This window comes from Pogona vitticeps, chromosome 14 (assembly GCF_051106095.1).
Source record: "Pogona vitticeps strain Pit_001003342236 chromosome 14, PviZW2.1, whole genome shotgun sequence".
NCBI classification, from domain to species: domain Eukaryota; kingdom Metazoa; phylum Chordata; class Lepidosauria; order Squamata; family Agamidae; genus Pogona; species Pogona vitticeps.
The window spans coordinates 8,878,021-8,897,441 of record NC_135796.1 but is presented as its reverse complement, the minus strand read 5'-3'; the positions used below and the strand labels follow the sequence as shown (position 1 = coordinate 8,897,441).

Below are 19,421 nucleotides of genomic sequence, written 5' to 3'. Positions count from 1 at the left end.
CTGCACTACACCACACTGGCTCTCCACCTATGAGTTACTGGAAAGTTTTTGTTACCCCTCTGGTATGGGACTGAGTTCTGTGCATCTGAGTCCCTAGATCATGTTACTGCTATTAAAGCAAAACAGAAATGAAATCAAGAAGAAAGAGATGGGTAGTAATCAAATGACGTCTCAGGAAAAACCTCTAGAACTATTGAAAGGCAATAGACCTACAGTTGACTAGTTCTTGACCAATAAACAGCCCCAATGAAATGGATCAACATTTTATTAATGTGCTAACAATAGAAGCCAATATGGAAAGAAAGTTGAAGTGAGAACAGAGGAGAAGGGATAAGGAACTACACAGTAGAAGAGGAGATGGGGAAAAGGAACTACATAGGAGAGAAAAGTGCCTTTATGGATGAACTCGCGTTAGGGTTTGGCCCATGAAGGAAGCATGATTCCTCCCTAGAGCCAGGCACAGGAGAGCCAAATCCAAGCTCTCCAACATTTATGGAGACACGGATGTCTTCACCCCCTTCTCGAAGGTCTTCCCGTCGTGCTGACCTGCAACACATGGGGAAAGTTTGTTAGCTGCTTGTGCAAGAGATTAAACAGTTGATGAAATTGCAATCTCATTCGAAGACTTGGTGCTCGTGGACAGAAAGCCTTCTGAGTTAGCAAAATATTGTGAGACAGGATTTCAAGTAAGCATGAAATGGCCTTAGAGAGTTGTTGTGGACGTCTGTGTGTCTGTAGAGAACTGTGGGACTGAAGTGGTAAATAAAAGTGAGACTTCCTCATCCTTCAACATTTAATCCCATACAAAGGGCTCAATAGAAAGTGCATTGGAATGGGAACTTCTACTACGATCATTTGGAAGTTCTAGATCCAGTCCACCAACAATTCCTCTGCAGGTGCCTCTGTACATTGAAGCCAGATTTGTATGACGTATCATCCTAAATACAGAGTTCTGTGCTGGATTCCTGCTAGAACATAACCTATGAGAAGAACTAGAACTTCGGCTCTGTTACTCAAGTAGTTCCACCCTTTTACAAGGACTTTACAAGGAAGTCAGTCTATGTGAAAACCAGTTTTGCTGTTGACCCATCTTAGAATGTCACAAATAATATCCTTCTATTGCAGGTCTCTTTGTCACAAGGGAATGTTCAGAATTCACTTATTGATCCTTAGAAATTCTAATGGCATAATTAATTAAAACTTAAAAAGTAAGGGAACAATGGGATTCTCAGCAGCACATGACCAGATAATGAATTTGGAAGCTGAGACTGCTTTGTGTCTTTTCAGATCACATGCGTACATATGGAAGAATTCCCACGCTCTTCATGGAGGAATTACATGTCTGGAGTTTGGCAAAAAAAATCCTTTTGAATTACAAATCCCAGAATCCCCCAGCCAGCATGATAAATTCAATAGACATATTGATGGAGCAATTGGTCATGTGACTTCCATTATGTAGTCTAAAGCAGCACAGTATGCAGGCAGTTTGAATCCCATGGTGGAAAACCTGTCCTTCAGGAGATCAAGGAGCTTCTAAGATTCTAAGGTGGAGAAAAACTGGCTCCTTTAAGTTAGAGTTTTGTCTATTAGGTAGTTTGGAACTCCACTTGGCACATATACAACATGAGCCATCCCCAACTGGAATTATTCCATGTTTTCTAAAAGTAGTTGAGAATTTTCAATGGGGAAGAAGTAGCACACTAGCAGATGAAGACTGTTCTGTTCACCCACGTGTCCTGAGCATTGTCCCTGGGATTCCATATTCTGCTTGTGTTACTGGAGAAAGGCACCAAGATGTGAGATACGAATAGGCATAAATCTTAAATAAACGTTGTGCAGTCTCCCGGAGCCACATTTGTAACCCTTTAGTTGAGGATACGACAGTGTGGAAAAATTCCTTTTTTAGATTACATGTCAGGGGAATCTGGGGGAAGACGGGTGCCCAGTGGCAAGGCTGGTAAACGTCTCTGGAGCTCCATTCCAAAGAAGTAAAATGTCTACGCTTTGCCTTTACTTGGAAGCAACCCCTCCTAAGAGAAGAGCTTCCTTTTGCGCTGTGTTGTTAATGAGCATGTATGGCTGCGACCCTGTGCAAGAGACTCTCGTCAGATTGCCTAGAAGAGACAAAATGCAGTACACTTCTATCTGGAAACTCTAAAAGTTTGCAGGATAAGGAGGTCACCTGGACCTCTCGGGAGCTAAAGCTACTTCAGCTGAAATTCCATTTTCTTGCTCTATTTTGCATTGACTGATAAAGTTGTTTTGGAATCTGGGCTTAGCCACAAAAGACACTTCCAAAAACCTTGTCCCATTTCCCCAGTGTAACAAAGGGAGCAAGGGGATATGGGTCCACCTTGTCATGAGGAAAGGCGTATCTAACCATTTGGGCACCCGAGGCAAGAAGATCGATGTTCCCTCCATTCTACCCTGGGGTGTGAGTGTTGGCCCCCCTCAAGAACGAGGTGGAGAAGAAAGGCTGGCCCTCTCCAAAAACAAAGGGGACACTTCAAAAAAGAAAGGGAAACTGGATCTGTTCTGGAGGTGTTGCTACATATATCCTTAACAGCAGTAGATTTGGTTCAAGAGTTTGCTGCTCTCAGATTCTGCTACCCTGGGGGCAAAGCTCAAGTTCCCCTTCTCTGTTTGCGGTGCTTGGCATCAGGATTGTGGACAGTGACCCCCTTTCTCAGATGCCTTTGAGTGTCTGAAGTCCAGAGAAGATGATGCCACAGGAAGCCTGCTAGCCTTTAAGGTGCCTCCAGACTCTTGGCTGCTTTGTAACACATTAATATGTCTACTAGTTGCGCAGCTCATTGCAGAAAGATGGAGAAAAGTTCTTGTACATGGCCCCACATCCTCAGAGAGGAAAGAAGAGGCAAGTCAAAAGGGACCTGAAATCCTTTGCTCCAGGGATGATGAAAAGCTTATTACGTATTAATGGCTGCTCCTAAATGAAAGAACTCAAAAGTCAAGAGCAACATGAAGTCATGAGAAAATAAAGAGGGGGGAACGGGTGAAAAAAGTACAATATTTTAACAGGGAAGGGAAGAATGTGACAAATACATGACTTACCAGTGACGGTGACACGGGATCCTTGTCCAAAGAGTTGACCAGTATTAAACTGTTCAGCACAGAAATAATCTGCCTCATCATCAGCCTGAATGTCAGTGATTGTTAAATAGCCAGTGTTCCCAGAGGCTGAGCCGTTGAATCGATCCGGGATCCCTTCTCCTCGGGTGCTGGAACCGTAGAGCACAAAGCGAGGGTGCTGCTTGGGTCTCTGCTGCATCCAGAAGACGGAATCCCAGCTCCCATCACTGCTTCTGGTGCAGGAAATCGTCACAGTTCCTCCTCGAGACACAGAGGCCGAGGCAGGCGGAGTCACTCTCAGCTGTGAACGAATACCTTGGGAAGGCAAAGAAGCAAAAAGCATGAGCCTGACACATTTTCTGTTCTCTGAAACACCACAAAAGTGTTAAGTATATGTGCTGAGTATCTGTGGCTAATGTGTGATGAAAGCCAGCGTGTAGCTGTGAGGTGGGATGTTCCTTCTCTAGAGACTTACCTGAGAGGAAGCTGAGGAGGGTGAGAAAAAGCACAGCCCAGGCCATGGTGAGCTCTCTCCGGAGGTGTCTGACTTTGCTTCAGGAAGATACCTGGACGGAATCTCCACCTCCTTCTTTTAAACGCTGCAGGACCAGAGAACAGCCCCTTCATGCAAATGTGGCCTCTCCTCACTGGCCTGGCAAAGATTCCTAGCTGTCCTTCTTAGCAGTGTGCCAATGAACATAGGAGAAGGGCTTGGAAATTTAAAAGATTTGTCTCCTTTAATCATGTGGCTGCTTATTTCTGGTTTTTAAATTCCCACAAGAACTTTAATTTTATTTTTTTATTCTTGCTGGAACACTTACAGAACCAGGCTTCAGAAGAAGTGAATACCAACCAGGCAGGAGTGGATTAACCATTAAGCACAATAAGCACATCCTTAGGGGGCATCAAGGAAAGAGGGGGCACCACAGAAATTTTCCATAGCCGAATTTACCATGGGCCACTTGCTGCAATACTGCAAACGAAGCAGCCATGAAAAAAATTACATACAGATATATACCATAATAGCAAGAGCGCTCAGAGAGCGTAGACCTCCACCAAGGGTCATGAAAAAAGGGGGGGAAATACCCTCCACCCTATAAACGAAAGCAGGGGAAAATTTGTATGCAGTCTGTGGAATTTGTATACAATCTGTACAACTTCGGTAGAAAAGAAACGAAGGCACACATACTCTGACAAAAACAAAAACCTCTGTGTTTCTAGTCCACTCTATCCACTACACCAGTGGTCCCCAACTTTTTTGGAACCAAGAGACCAGCTGGGGTGTCTCTGCTCCTAAACATACACTGGCCTGGCTTCCCTTCCAGGATCACTGCATGTAGACACACCGAGTTGGGGGTGGGCATGGGGAACTAAGTGACTCGAGACTCAGTCTTGGGACTTGGGACTCATGACTTGGGCATGCCAAGACTCAGACTCAGACTTGGGACTCGTCCCAAAGACTTGCCAACATCCCTGCTTGTGAATGAGGGTGGAGTGCATTCCAGGTTCTATGAGACGTTTACAGCTACAAATGGGGCCCAGAAAAAAATGCAAATGTGGTCTCTCCTCACCGGTTTTGATTCGTCTGATAGGCTTTCCTTGAATGGCTTTCCGTTCACAAATGCATTTGCTAGACACTGCTGCCCAGTTTTGTGGGGCGGTTGGGGCATTGGCAACTTATCCCGGAATAACCACGCGAGACCAGGTATATGGGTTAAACATGGGCCACACTTTATTAATATTCATTCATATTCCATGAACATGCTAATCCTCTGAGGAAAAAGGGGGGTCCTGCTGTAGTGCGGATTCAAATTCTCACTGGGTAATAGGTTGGCTCTTGCCCAGCTGCGAGGCTGGGCTCAGGCCTCAGTTATTCCCTTCGTTATCAACATGGAATAACTGACGGTCTCCGAATTTCCCCGGACCCCTTTGTTCTCTCTGTACCTTTTGCGGGTGCGGTAGCATCCCCAGCGCATCTTTACCTTCCAGCACCGCAGTTGCCTACCCGGGCATGCTACTGGTCCAGATGCGCTGGACTTTGTTGCCACTACCCCATAAAACAATATCCAGTACCTTTGAATCCGCACTACCCGCCACAGCAATGGGAATAGCCTACTATTTCCCATGCTCCCCCTCGAGCTGCTGCAGCTTGCACAGCAGCCACCCCTTTACGTCTTCCAAAAAGACGTCCAGACCACGCTCGGACAGGTGCACTCTGTCCGGCCTGTACAATTCCGGCCTATCGAGCCGTATTCTGTGGTGCCCGATCACTTGACCTAGGCTGCCACAGACTGCTCTGCCGACTTCTCTGTTGACACTCCTCCGGGCCTTGTTTATAGACCAAAAGTGTCTCGCCCTTTTCCAAATCCGGCGTGGGATGATGGTCGACCACACCAGCCACATCTCCGGCTACGTGCGCCTCAGCCAGCTGAGGTCACGCACCACATCGATGATCAGTGCCTTTCCCTGGTACTGAGCCAAATCGTTGCCACCCAGGTGTATCAATAACACGTCTGGTGGTTACCTACCAAAGGCAGCTGCTCGGCAAAGCTGACTCCACAGCATGCCGCGGCGCCCCTTCCACTCCACAAGGGCTCGGTCATCGAGGCCCAGGTTGCTCCCCCATGGGGATGTGGCAGCATATCTCCCTGCCCAGAACACAAAGCTGTGGCCGATAATGATGATGTGGCTCCTCCTCCGTACCTGCAGAGCACCTGAAAGACACAACAAAGTAGGCTTCTTGCCTACGCGTTAGGTAGCGGCTGGATTTCGACGCCCAACGGCCAATCCCCTTAATGTCCATTGGTTGGTAGCCGAGAACCGCCGCTGTTGATGCGGCCCCGATTCTGAATGAATGCGTGCCAAATCGCTGTCCCTGGGCCCCTTCCTTTCTCAATGCTTCCTCCGTCAGCTTCCAAAATTGGTACTTCGTGAGGGGGGAGCTGTCCTTGTGAATAAACAAGTATCCCAGCTCCACCCCTCTCTTAGTTAGGTATTCCTCCATAGCCCGCACTGGGCACAAACCTACATCATGACATGGGGCCAACGTCACCCAGGCCCCTTTCCCCCATTGGTCTGTCTTGGACCGGCGTATATGCAGCCGCATGGCGCCGTCCTCGGTCTGAACGTCAGCCATCTGCAATGCAGCTCTGGACCGATCACCCCTCCCTCCAGCAACTACTTTGCTAATTCTGAGGGCTGCAAAGAACATTACCAACACTGCTGACCGGAACAGGCTCACCTCGTATTCATCCCGACAGATGGTTCCCAACTGGTGGCCAATTCCCTTCAGAAGCTCCAGAGATATTGGCGCCCTGGTATCCATGGTCCTGCCCCTCTCTTTGGACAAACCTTCAATCATCTTTCTTATGCGAAAATCGGAAGTGAAATCGGGGAAGCCTCCAGCCTTGGCCTGAAAAGCCAATGCCGAAAGCCTGCCCTGTATTGTTCCCGGGGCCAGGCCTTGTCTGTGCAGGCTAATGATAAATTGTTGTAAATGGTCGACTGGGACAGGCCAAATTTGGTCCAAGCCCACTGACTCTCTAAATTTATGGAATTTTTTACTCACTGCTGAGTACCCTCTCCTTGTCCTGGGTGCCAGGGCCATGTTTATCACCCTCTCCGCGTCTTCACGCCAATTGACCAAACCTCCTGAGGAAGAATCTCCGGATCCGCGCTGGCCCGTGGGTCCAGCTCCCTGAACCATTGCATCTGTTGGCGTGATAAGGCATCTGCTATGCTTTTATCAATGCCAGGGACGTGCCTGGCCTGTATTAATATGTTGAACTTCAATGCCCGCAACGTGAACGCCCTCACCAAGGCCATGACTCGCTCAGATTGGGAAGTTTGGTTGTTAACTACGTGCACTACTGCCTGGTTGTCACACCAGAAACGCACAGTTGAATTGGCCCATTCCTCAGCCCACAGCCACAGCGCACCCACTATGGGAAAAAATTCCAGGAACGTCAAGTCCTTAGTGACGCCGGTCCGGTGCCACTCTACTGGCCAGGTGCCCGCACACCATCTGCCTCTGTAGTAAATCCCAAAGCCTGCTCAACCTGCTGCATCGGACTGGACTTGGAACTCGGCCCTGAACAGCCTCGTGCTTCTCCAAAAGGACACTCCATTGTATTCCACCAAAAACTGTTTCCATACCTCCAAGTCCTCCCTAATCGCTGTCGTAACCCTAGGCCTGTGAAATGGCCGACGCAACCCTTTCATGGCTGTACTCAACCTTTGCAGGAAGGCGCGGCCCGGAGCCACAACCCTACATGCGAAGTTGAGATGGCCTACTATCTCCTGCAGCTCCCGCAAGGTGACCTTTTTCTTGCCCATGAGCACCTCTCCTCTCCTCCTCAGGTCCTCAAGCTTTCCTTGCGGCAACCGGGAAGTCTGGTGGACTGAGTCTAGCTCAATCCCCAAGAAAGTAAGGGTCGTGGCCGGTCCTTCGGTTTTTTCCTCAGCCAAAGGAAGCCCCAGCTCATTTGCCAATCTCCTAAAATTGTCCAAAATGTACCTACACCTCCCTGTGTTCGCCTCCCCGCAAAACAATGGTCAAGGTAATGGGCTGTGCTATTGCGCCTTACTCTGCTCCTCAATTTCCACTCAACAAAAGTGCTGAAGCGCTCGAAGGCAGAGCAAGAAATAGAACAGCCCATCGGTAAAGCCCGATCTACGTAATAGGCGCCCTGAAAGTAGAGCCCCAAAAGGTCAAAGTTCAAAGGGTTAACCGGCAGAAGTCTAAACGCCGCCTGGACATCACACTTCGCCATCTCTGCTCCCACACCACATTGGCGGACCATCCAGACCGCCTTATCAAATGACGCATATCGCACTGTACAAAATTCTTGAGGTATGGCATCATTGACTGAAGCCCCTTCCGGGAATGACAGATGCTGGATTAATCTAAATTGTCCAGGTGCTTTCTTTGGAACTACCCCTAAGGGAGACACTCTCAAAGTGGCTAAAGGCGGTTCAGGGAAAGGCCCCAACACCCTTCCTTCCCGTACCTCCTTGTCAATTTTATCCTGCACCACCTTCTCCCGTCCTTGTATCGATTTTAGGTTCTTTGAAAAATATGGTTGTCGTTCACCCTCCGCTGGTATCCTGAAGCCTTCCCTAAAACCTGCCAGCAAATATTGTGCATCTGCCTTGTTTAGGTACTCCTTCAGCCATGCCTCAAGAACCTCTAATTTAATTGGTGTGGGGCCCCTTACCCGGATTGCTGCTTCTGCCTCTGGGTTTCCTTCCCCCAGCCTCTTTAAATGACCCCGCCCGGTAACAGCTGGAGCAAGAATGAGGGCCCCCGCAGACCGAGCACTCGTACCTAAATCTACACTGCTTTCTTGAGCAGACACCCTTGGAGTTGTACTCCCAGCACACCAAGCGGGGTTGAACCACCTGCCCTGCACTCCGGCGGGGGGGCTGAGGTAGATCTCCGGAGCAGGTGCCCAGTGTCCGTCCTGTCACCTGCATAGGGTGCCATCACCTGCAACCATAACCTCGGTAGGGGCTCGTCCCATCGTAACTCAGGCTGTTCAGCAGCCATCCTCCTAAAAGACTCGTCATACTCTATCCAGGCCTGGCCCCCAAAATCATTATACGCCCGGTATATAATGTCCCAATAATGGAACAATGCAGCGGCCTGCCCGGGCTGTGCCTGTACCATTACCGCGGCGTAAATCACAAATCCGGGGTGCCAGTTCTCCCACGTCCATGCTGGCTTCTTACGTCTCCTCCTCTCCTTCTCCTTCTTGTCCTCCTTCTCTTCCTCCTTCCTGTCAGGCTCCTTGTTCAAGAGCTCAAAATAAATCAAGGAATTCGCCTCGCCAAATCCTTTCCTTTGTCGCCAAGGACAGGTGGTGGCCTAAAAACTTACATCCCTCCTATGATGTAGGTGTCTGTTGCCCTGTGCCTGCTGCCTGCGTGCCACTACCTGATCCCCTGAGCGGAGCGGCCGCTCCCTGTCCCTGTGCTCCAGCAGTCGAGCCTGTGTGTGGAGCTGGTGCCGCTGCTCCTTGTGTAACACCAGCCGAAATTGCTACCTGGCCGCCCCCCACACTGTGCGGCGGTGTCACCATGGATGTGTCCTGTGCTGCCACGTCTGCGCTCGCTGCGGCCTGCCTGGCCCCTGAATCAGGCGCCGACCGACTGGTCCCACCCCATGGCCATGCACCTCCCATTGATGGGGGATCTGGGTTTGTGATATTCTGTGAGGAAGACCCACCTGATCCCTGCAGCGTTGGAGTCTCCACTATATTGCCCCCACCCGGTGCTCCGTTACTGCCTCTTGCCACCGCTAAAGATGCCTCAGACTCTGAGGCAGTAGGGATCTCAGTCTCCGTGCTCCGCTCTGACGGTGCTGTAGCATCCTCGCTCGCATCGTCCGTCTGCAGCTCCGCCTCTAAAATCGCAAGTTTATTATGAATATCCTGGGCTGGGGTGCGCAACGTCGCCCTCCGGTGCCCCCTGGCATCCCTGGTCGACCTGCGTGGCTACCTTCCACCCTGGGCTGCGGGCACCTGACCCGCCCGTGCCCCTCCCAAGGCATCCATCCTCTGCTGTAATTTCCACCATATTGGCCATGATTCCTCAACTGATGAAGACTGAGGAGGGAAAAGTTCGGGTACCGGGCGTTTCCTGGCATGCTGTTTTCCTCTCTGGGTTGTTCCTTGTCCCTTGCGAGCCGCCATGGCCGAGCCCGTCTCGCAAATAGTCTATGGTATGCCTTGGCTCCCCCCCTTTTGTCTTTACTTCCTTTCTTTTTAGTGAATTATCTATATACTTATTTATTTTAATAATTTGCTTTTTTGTTTGTTTGTTTGTTTTTAAAAAAATTACTCTATTGTTGCTGTTCTTCGCAGGCAATGGTGCTGTCCCTGGAGGCCTTATTTAAAAAAATTAAGTTGCCGGTACGGTGGGGGAGGATCTACTCTCCCTCAGCCCAAAGGAGAAGGCTAGCTCTCAGCTTGCCAGGGCTCGTCCAGCTCTGTAGGCTGCTGGCCGTGCCCCCTGAGGCTGCCTACGGAGGCAAACAAAGAGGGATTCCCAAACCACGTGGTGCTGGTAACATCAGCTTGATCGGGATGAGAGCCCTCTGAGTCAAAGATCTCACCCTGATCAGATGTCGTGAGGGAAAGCACCACAGCAGCCGCACGGAAAAGCCTACTGGACCCCTCCCCTTCCCAATCAGCACCTCCGACACCCCAAGCCCTGTGGCCGCTCGACTGACGTGTTGGGAAAAAAGGACGGACTCCCAAGGCTTGGGGAAGCCCCTGACATCAGTAAAATGTCACTGGTTTCTTGCTAGAAACCACGTGACGCTGGGAAAAATCAAAAGGCGAAGGGTTGGTGTTTTTTTAAAACTTATTTAAAGCGCCCTGCACCCGGCAAATGTGTCCCACAGCTAAATCCCTGCTCCTCTGGTAAACACGTGGAGCTGGGTGGAGGTCTGGTGTAAAGGCACAACATGCACACGTAAGTCGCTTGGCTCCCTCACTCCCGCAGCAAACCTCCGATCCCCCCCGCCGCTGCCGCCGCTGATCAGGAGCTGGGAAAGGAGGACTAAAGGGGGCAAATTCCTGGCTTGCTGGAGGGAATGGAATCCACTGGCGTCACAAGGAGTGGGCAGCAAGAACGCCCCTTGCGCTGGGCGCACAGGGGAAGGGGGGAAAGGGGGGGTTGGTGGGGGGTAGCCTGAAACCAAGGGGATGTCCTCTTCTGGCCCCGTGAACTGTCTGTTCCTATCCCTCCCACCAAAGCTAACAGGGGAGGGTGCCCGCCGACGGTATCACCGTGGGATGGGAGCCGATGCTCCCCTCCCTATCCGTTGTTCTGCTGCGTCTCGCCCTTCTCTACGCCCTGGTTTGCTGCTCGTAACCAATGCCCGGCTCTTGCACACACTGCTCTGGAAGAGGGGTAACGGCCGTAAGCCACCTCCGCGTGCACACGTGCTTAAGCGCTCGCACCGAGGATGCCCGGCTACCTTCCCCCTTGCCAGTTCAGCAATGGCTGCTGGAGAACAAAAGGGGGAACCCCCTTTAAATGCCCTCTGATCTGCCCACGCCCCATAGCTGTCCTTCCATCCGGCCACCCGACGTCATGCATTAATCCGGGCAAGTTGCCAAAGCCCCGCCTCGATGATTGGATCCCTCTGGTCCCTCTATCGGTGTGACCATTTTTAAAAAGGCCTTTGCATGGTTCTAACAGATTTGCCTCTGCTTTAGGTGCCTGATTGCCTGGAGGGAGACCTCCATAGAGCTGTGGCTTTTTCGGACTAAAGCACACATCTGGGCCCCTGTCCATGAAAGGCAAGGAAGCTGTGAACCCGTAAACCCCTCTGAGCTGTTTAGTACTTTGCACAGTTCCACACTTACTGTTTTGCAAATGTGCACACGCCACTCTGGCAGATTAGTTTGCCTGTATGTAAGTTTTGCAAGGGTTGCTTGTTTTGGCTACTTGGTTGTATGTGATTTTTGTACTTGGGCCAATCCAGCTGCCAACCTCAGGGTCATGTGTGGAGCAGCCAAGGGTTCACTTTGCTGTAAAGATACAGCAGAATTCAATGAACCTACGGTCCATCCAGCAATCAAGGGCAATGCCTTTCACCGGGAGAGAGAAAGAGGTCTTTTGCCAAGAGCCACCCCGCATTGGGAACCCATATTTGGAAAATGCTTTGCTTCGGGATTACCTGGAATCGCACCTGCCCACCAAGGTCTGTCCTCTGTTGGTCAGGTATTCTCAGGTTAAGCGTATTCCAGCACTCCTGGTGAGCCTCACAAAAGAGGGGGAGATCTGGAAGTGGGTAGCCACGGGCGGTGGGTTAACAACACGTAGATGGTGGCAGTGCTTCCGAGCAAGTACACAGCAGCACCTCTGCTTGTATATGGATAAGCCAATAAAGAAGCTGGGGTTTCTGGATGCTGGTGGATTCCCATCAGCCGCAGTGAATATGGGCAGTGGGAACTGGAGTCTCCCAGATCCAGATAAAGCCTACAGGGGTTCAGTCTTTTCCCCAGAATCCTGATAACCTGTCTACTTTGAAGAAGAGCCCACTGATTTCAATCAGGCACTAATGTGGGAATCTGCTAATGTATGTCTTCATGATTTGTGCCAGCAAGTTGCATCAGAACTACAGTGACTCTCATGGGATGTTCAAGGTGTTTGAGACATTTAAGAAGTGGTTTCACTATTGCCACCCCCTGTGAGTTTGCAGGGCTGAGCAGGGATTTGAACCCAGGCCTCCGTGGTTCTAGTCTATCACTCCATCCACTACACCAGTGGTCTCCAAACTTTTTGGAATCACGCACCAGCTGGGGGTGAGTGGGCTCCGTGGGGGGCACCTCCATGCTCACAGGTGGATGTGGCACATTTGCAGATGGGCATGCTGCACTCACGTGCATGTGCGGGTGAGAAGGGCGTCCTTGCGGATGAGCGTGGTGCACTCATGGGTGAGTGGGGCATGCACATGCAGACAAGCGTGCCACGCCTATCCGTGCATAGATGCAGGGGGGACGGCTGCACTACACCACACTGGCTCTCCACCTATGAGTTACTGGAAAGTTTTTGTTACCCCTCTGGTGTGGGATTGAGTTCTGTGCATCTGAGTCCCTAGATCATGTTACTGCTATTAAAGCAAAACAGAAATGAAATCAAGAAGAAAGAGATGGGTAGTAATCAAATGTCGTCTCAGGAACAACCTCTAGAACTATTGAAAGGCAATAGACCTACAGTTGACTAGTTCTTGACCAATAAACAGCCCCAATGAAATGGATCAACATTTTATTAATGTGCTAATGATAGAAACCAATATGGAAAGAAAGTTGAAGTGAGAACAGAGGAGAAGGGAAAAGGAACTACACAGCAGAAGAGGAGATGGGGAAAAGGAACTGCATAGGAGAGGAATGTGCCTTTATGAATGAACTCGCGTTAGGGTTTGGTCCATGAACGAAGCATTATTCCTCCCTAGAGCCAGGCACGGGAGAGCTAGATCTGAGCTCTCCAACATTTATGGAGACGCGGATGTCTTCACCTTCTCCTCGAAGGTCTTCCCGTCGTGCTGACCTGCAACACATGGGGAAAGTTTGTTAGCTGCTTTTGCAAGAAATTAAACAGTTGATGAAATAGCAATCTCATTCGAAGACTTGGTGCTCGTGGATAGAAAGCCTTCTGAGTTAGCAAAATATTGTGAGACAGAATTTCAAGTAAGCATGAAATGGCCTTAGAGAATTGTTGTGGACGTCTGTGTGTCTAGAGAACTGTGGGACTGAAGTGGTAAATAAAAGTGAGACCTCCTTGTAACGGCCTCCTTCTACCTCACAAAGGAAGGTCGCTACGTCACTCCACTGTTAATCTTCTGGTAGTCTGCCACCAACCATTCCCTGCAATAAGTATCTTCAGGCCGGAATGGATTTTAAACGAAATAACTAGAGTTTATTGATTGGTACATTAAGATTGGTAAAACAAATAAATCAGGTAATCACATAAGGAAAAGCTCTTGCTCGCACAGACTCATATCTCCACACAATCTGATCACTATCTCATCTCAACACTCACAGATCCTGATCTGACCCTCATACACATACACACCCCTATATATCCCAGCTCCTCCCCCTGATGTCCCGCCTTCTGACCACCATTGGATGTTAACACTCCAGCCTAAACCTTGAAGGACAGGTGACATCATAGCTGTTTGTAACATACCTCCCCCCTTTATAAGTTGTTTTGTGGGGGAAAGCTAGATTGCTTTTCTCCCAAAACAACTAGGAGTAGAGTCAACACATTTCCATAAAATTACATTACCCAAATACTTACCACATTAATCATCTTTTCACTCTAAAACATCACAACACATTACAGCATTTCTTCCATTTCAAATACTTATCATCAATATCTCATTTCCATATACATATACAGAACAACATTTCAACAAACCCATATTCATAAACAGTTAAACCACTTTAGCCAATTTACAAAGTCCACCTGGTCGTCTTCACTCTTCTGGTCTTCGGGATAAGGCGTCAGCCACACAGTTCATCGTCCCTTTGACTACCTTAACCTCGAAGTCGAAATCCTGTAACAGCAAAGCCCACCTCATCAGTTTACTATTGTGGGTTTTCATAGTCTTTAACCACCTCAGTGGGGAGTGGTCCGTACAAAGGATAAAATGTCTCCCCCAGATGTATGGTGATAACTTCTGAACCGCATAAACAATGGCAAGACACTCTTTCTCCACGGTAGCTAAGTGTCTCTCTCCTTTCTGAAGCTTTTTACTAAGGTAGGACACTGGATGCTGGTCTCCGTTGTCATCAGCTTGACACAAGACAGCTCCTACCCCGGCGTTGGATGCATCTGTGTACACGATAAACTCTCAGTCGAAGTCTGGGGCACGCAACACTGGATAGTGGATTAGCACCTCCTTCAACTTCTGGAACGCCTCCTCGCAGTCACTGGTCCATGGGATGTGGTCATCAGTCTTCTTCCTCGTCAGCTCGGTCAGCGGCGCTGCCATCTCGCTGAACCTAGGAATAAATTTCCTATAGTAGCCTATCAGACCCAGAAATGATCTTACTCTTTTCTTGGTATTGGGTCTAGGCCAATCACGTACTGCCTCTACCTTTGCTTCTAGGGGCTTGATTACTCCTCCCCCTACAACATGACCCAAATACTTTATTTCTGGGCTACTCAGCTGGCATTTGCTTGCTTTCACGGTTAGCCCTACCGCACTTAACCTCTGCAGTACTACTTCTAGGTGTCTTAGGTGATCTTCCCAGGTGTTACTGAAGATACCTATGTCATCTATGTAGGCTACTGTAAAATCACTGAGCCCTTGTAAAGTCTGGTCCATCAGCCTTTGGAACGTGGCTGGCGAATTCTTTAGGCCGAAACTGAGGACTCGAAACTCAAATAAACCGAAAGGGCTACAAAAAGCGGTCTTCTCTTGATCTCTAGGATCAATCCTCACCTGCCAAAAACCCTTAACTAGGTCTAATGAAGAGATGTATCGACAACCCCCTATAGTTCCAATCAGGTTGTCCAGTCTGGGCATAGGGTAAGCATCAGGTTTGGTCACTAGGTTTAGTTTCCTATAGTCAACACAAAACCTAACACTTCCATCCGATTTATCAACCAGAATTATCGGAGCGGACCAAGGGCTAGAAGATGGTACAGTGATATTCTCCTTGAGCATTTCATCCAACTCCTTGCGCACCTTGTCCTTATATGGTCCTGTTACTCTGTATGGGGTTACCGCCTGCGGGGGTGCATCTCCAGTATGGATCCTATGCATCACTCCCTTAGCTAACCCAGGCTTGTTTGAAAAGACCTTATAATATTTGGTAACTAGCGATTTCAGTTCTCTCTGCTGATCTAGGGTGAGTGCAGGGCTGATTCTTACCTCCTCTGGGTTGTACCTAACTTCACCCCTACCTTCCCAATAAGGCAAGTCATGTTCCTCCCTATCAGCAGCTTTCATTGTGAATAAAACTCTCTGTTCCTCCCTATAGTAAGGTTTCAGAGCGTTAACATGAACTACCCTCCTGCCTTGGTGTTCTTCTTCCTCAATAATGTAGTTTAGGTCATTCATTTTTGAAATAATCCTATATGGTCCTGCCCAATTTAACTGTAGCTTGTTCCCTTTGAAAGGTTTTAACCAAAGTACCTCACCTCCAGGGCTAAACTGTCTTTCTCTCGCCTTTTTATCGTACCAGGTTTTCTGTCTAGTTTTCTGTGCATGTAGATTTTCTGAAGCTAACTCTAAATTCCTTTTCAGGTCATTCATTAGCGTGTCTATGTAGGTAACTACATCTTGTGGATCATCTTCTCTGATCTGTTCCCAATTCTGTTTAATTAACTCAAGTGGTCCCTTCACTTTCCTCCCAAATATAAGTTCAAATGGGCTAAAACCTGTACTGGCTTGTGGCACTGATCTATAAGCGAATAATAGTGATTGCAATTTCTGATCCCAGTTGTTTGGATTTTCTGCCAAGTAAGCTCTGATCATTCTCATTAGGGTCCCATTAAACTTTTCAGTTAACCCATTGCTCTGAGGATGATAGGCGGTAGTTTCTAAATGTTTAATCCCACAGATTTGCCATAATCGTTTCATGAGCTTAGAAGTAAAAGATGCTCCTAAATCTGTTATTATTTCTGAAGCAAAGCCCATCCTAGACATATAACTTACTAAGGCATCAGCTAGTGTTGGTCTCTATGTTACTTAAGGGAATAGCCTCAGGATATCTAGTGGCATGGTCCACAATAGTGAGAATAAATCTGTTTCCCCTCTTTGTGACCTTAGGCAATGGCCCTACAATGTCCACACCTATGCATTTAAATGGAGTAGAGATCACGGGTAATGGGCATTGTGACAAACCCAGACCTACTGGGATATGCCACAGTTTCACTAAGCTGCCACCAACCATTCCCTATAAGAAGTCACACAGACCAGGGATGGATTTTTAACAAATAAAAGAACAAGGTTTATTAAATACAACACACAGGGAAAATAAAATGATCAGGTGAATAAGATATAGTAACGTGGCTTAGTCTCATTCATACATGCATACAGTTTGGTTCACACAGAACACTTAACTTGAAGCACAGACCCTGAACCTATCAGTTCTGGCTAACCAACAGACACCTGAACCTATCAGGTTGGTACTCTGACACACAGTAGTACCCTGTCTGACACACAGACTCCCACACCAGCTTCTTCTTCCCAGCTGCTGCTTCGTCACATCCCAGCGTCTGCTCTTCTCCACACACGCATCACATATATATACAGTACAGCCCCTCCTCCTGATGTCCCGCCTTCCACTCCCCATAGGATGGAACTTTCCCTCCAAACCCATGACAGACAGGTAACATCAGTGCTGTATGTAACACCTCCCCTCTTTATAAGTTGTTTTGTAGGGGGAAAGCTAAGGTGCTTTTTCCCAAAAAACAACCTGAATAAAACATACAAAAACATTTATACATACAACATCATACTTACTTATACTTACATTCTAAGTTAACCATAGCAATTAGGCATTTAAACATTTACCATATACATTACATCAATTTACCTTTATTCATACAAACCAAGTTCAAAAAACAGGTACATTTAACTTTTTGTCATCAATATATATACATAGTCCATGTTTCTTTCGCCGTCTTCATTCTTCAGGTCTTCTTGACAAGGCGTCAGCAACACAGTTCACTGACCCTCTGACCACCTTCACTTCAAAGTCATAGTCCTGTAGGTTTAAAGCCCACCTCATAAGTTTGCTATTGTGGGTTTTCATTGTCTTTAACCATTGCAGTGGTGAATGGTCAGTGCACAGAACAAAATGTCTTCCCCAAATGTAAGGCTTGGCCTTCTGGATCGCGTAGACTATGGCCAAACACTCCTTCTCCACGGTTGCCAAATGTCTCTCACCTTTTTGAAGTTTCCTACTCAGGTAGGACACTGGATGCTGGTCACCATTCTCATCCTCCTGGCACAGAACTGCTCCTACCCCGCTGTTAGACGCATCGGTGTAGATGATGAACTCCCGGTCGAAGTCTGGAGCACGCAGCACTGGATACTGGACGAGCGCCTCCTTCAACCTCTGGAACGCCGCCTCACAGTCGCTGGTCCACGGGATGCGGTCATCAGTCTTCTTCCTCGTCAGATCGGTCAGCGGAGCCGCAATCTCGCTAAACCTCGGGATGAACTTTCTGTAGTAGCCCACCAACCCAAGAAATGATTTGACTTTTTTCTTGGTGTTGGGTCTGGGCCAATCACGAACAGCTTCTATTTTGGCCTCCAGGGGTTTTATCACTCCTCCCCCTACCATGTGACCCAAGTATTTTATTTCTGGGCTACCCAGCTGCAGTTTGTTCTCTTTGCATGACCTAGGCCAAAGCACTTCCTCCCCTGGGTTAAAGTGCCTCTCCCCGGCTCTCTGGACACACCAGGCTTTCTTTCTGACCTTTTGAGCTTGCAGGGTCTCTGCTGCCAGCTCTAGGTTTCTCTTTAGGTCATTCCTTAAAGAGTCTATGTATGTCACAACGTCTTGTGGGTCATCCTGGGTGATCTGCTCCCAATTTTGTTTGTTCAAATCAAGGGGCCCTTTCACCCTTCTCCCAAATAAAAGTTCAAATGGACTGAACCCGGTACTGGCTTGTGGCACTGATCGATAAGCAAACAAAAGGGATTGCAGCTTCTGGTCCCAATTGTTTGGATTCTCTGCCAAGTAAGCCCTAATCATGCGCATTAGAGTCCCATTGAACTTCTCAGTTAACCCATTACTTTCAGGATGATAGGCAGTGGTTTCCTTGTGCTTAATTCCACAGATTTGCCATAAGCGTTTCATGAGCTTTGATGTGAACGATGCGCCCAAATCTGTGATTATTTCTGAGGCAAATCCCATCCTGGACATATACCCCACCAAGGCATCTGCCACTGTGTTAATTTCAATGTTAGTCAAGGGTATGGCTTCAGGGTACCTCGTGGCATGGTCCACAATGGTGAGAATGAACCTGTTCCCCCTCTTTGTGGCCTTGGGCAAAGGTCCCACTATATCCACCCCTATGCATTTGAACGGAGTGTCAATCACAGGCAAAGGGCACAACTTTGCTTTGGTCCTGTCGCGGCTATTCCCCTGCCTTTGACACACATCACATTGTTTACAGAACTCCCTGATCTGCTTCCCTATGTCAGGCCAGTAAAAATTCTGTGTGATTCTCTGCTGTGTTTTGTTCACCCCTAAGTGTACAGCAAACATGTCAGAGTGCCCCCTTTGTAAGATCATGGGGCGATACTTTTCAGGTACCACTAGCTGACTTCTGATCCCATCTCCCCCTTTTGAGATATTCCTCAGGGTCTCTCTATATAAAATCCCCTTTTTCTCCAGAAATCTCACTGGGGTTTCAGGTGTTAGCTGGGCGTCAGTCACCTGTTCAAAACACTTTTGGAGAGTGGCGTCTGCCTTTTGCTCTTGTCCAAATCGGCTGTCTGTGGTTAAGGTTTCCACCACAGCTTCTGAACTCCCCTCTGCTTCCGTCTCTGGCTCATCAGTACCCCCCTGAACTGTCCCCGTGGTGGCTTGTGAACGTGTAATCACTAGCACCCGTTTCACATGTTCAGCCAGGTCATTTCCCACGAGCACGGCTGCCGGCAGAGTCGATGAAATTGCTAGCCGCCAAACTCCCCTCCAGCCTTGAAAGTTCACAGGGACCTCCGCTACTGGCAGTGAGATCACCTGCCCCTCAATCCCTGCCACCTTCATGCTCTCATTTGGGATTACATACTCCCTAGGAATAATATCTGGATGGCACAGGGTCACCTGAGAACAAGTGTCCCGCAGCCC

The 19,421-nt window shown here is 48.5% G+C and overlaps 1 gene segment (V, D, J or C); it reads right to left on the bottom strand.

The window, feature by feature from the left end:
* Positions 1-247: 247 nt before the first annotated feature.
* On the bottom strand, positions 248-5,056 carry LOC144584755 (immunoglobulin lambda variable 2-23-like). The segment is given in 3 exon segments: positions 248-546; positions 3,073-3,405; positions 3,566-5,056. Coding segments are annotated over 3 exon segments (435 nt in total).
* Between the last annotated feature and the right edge of the window lie 14,365 nt (positions 5,057-19,421).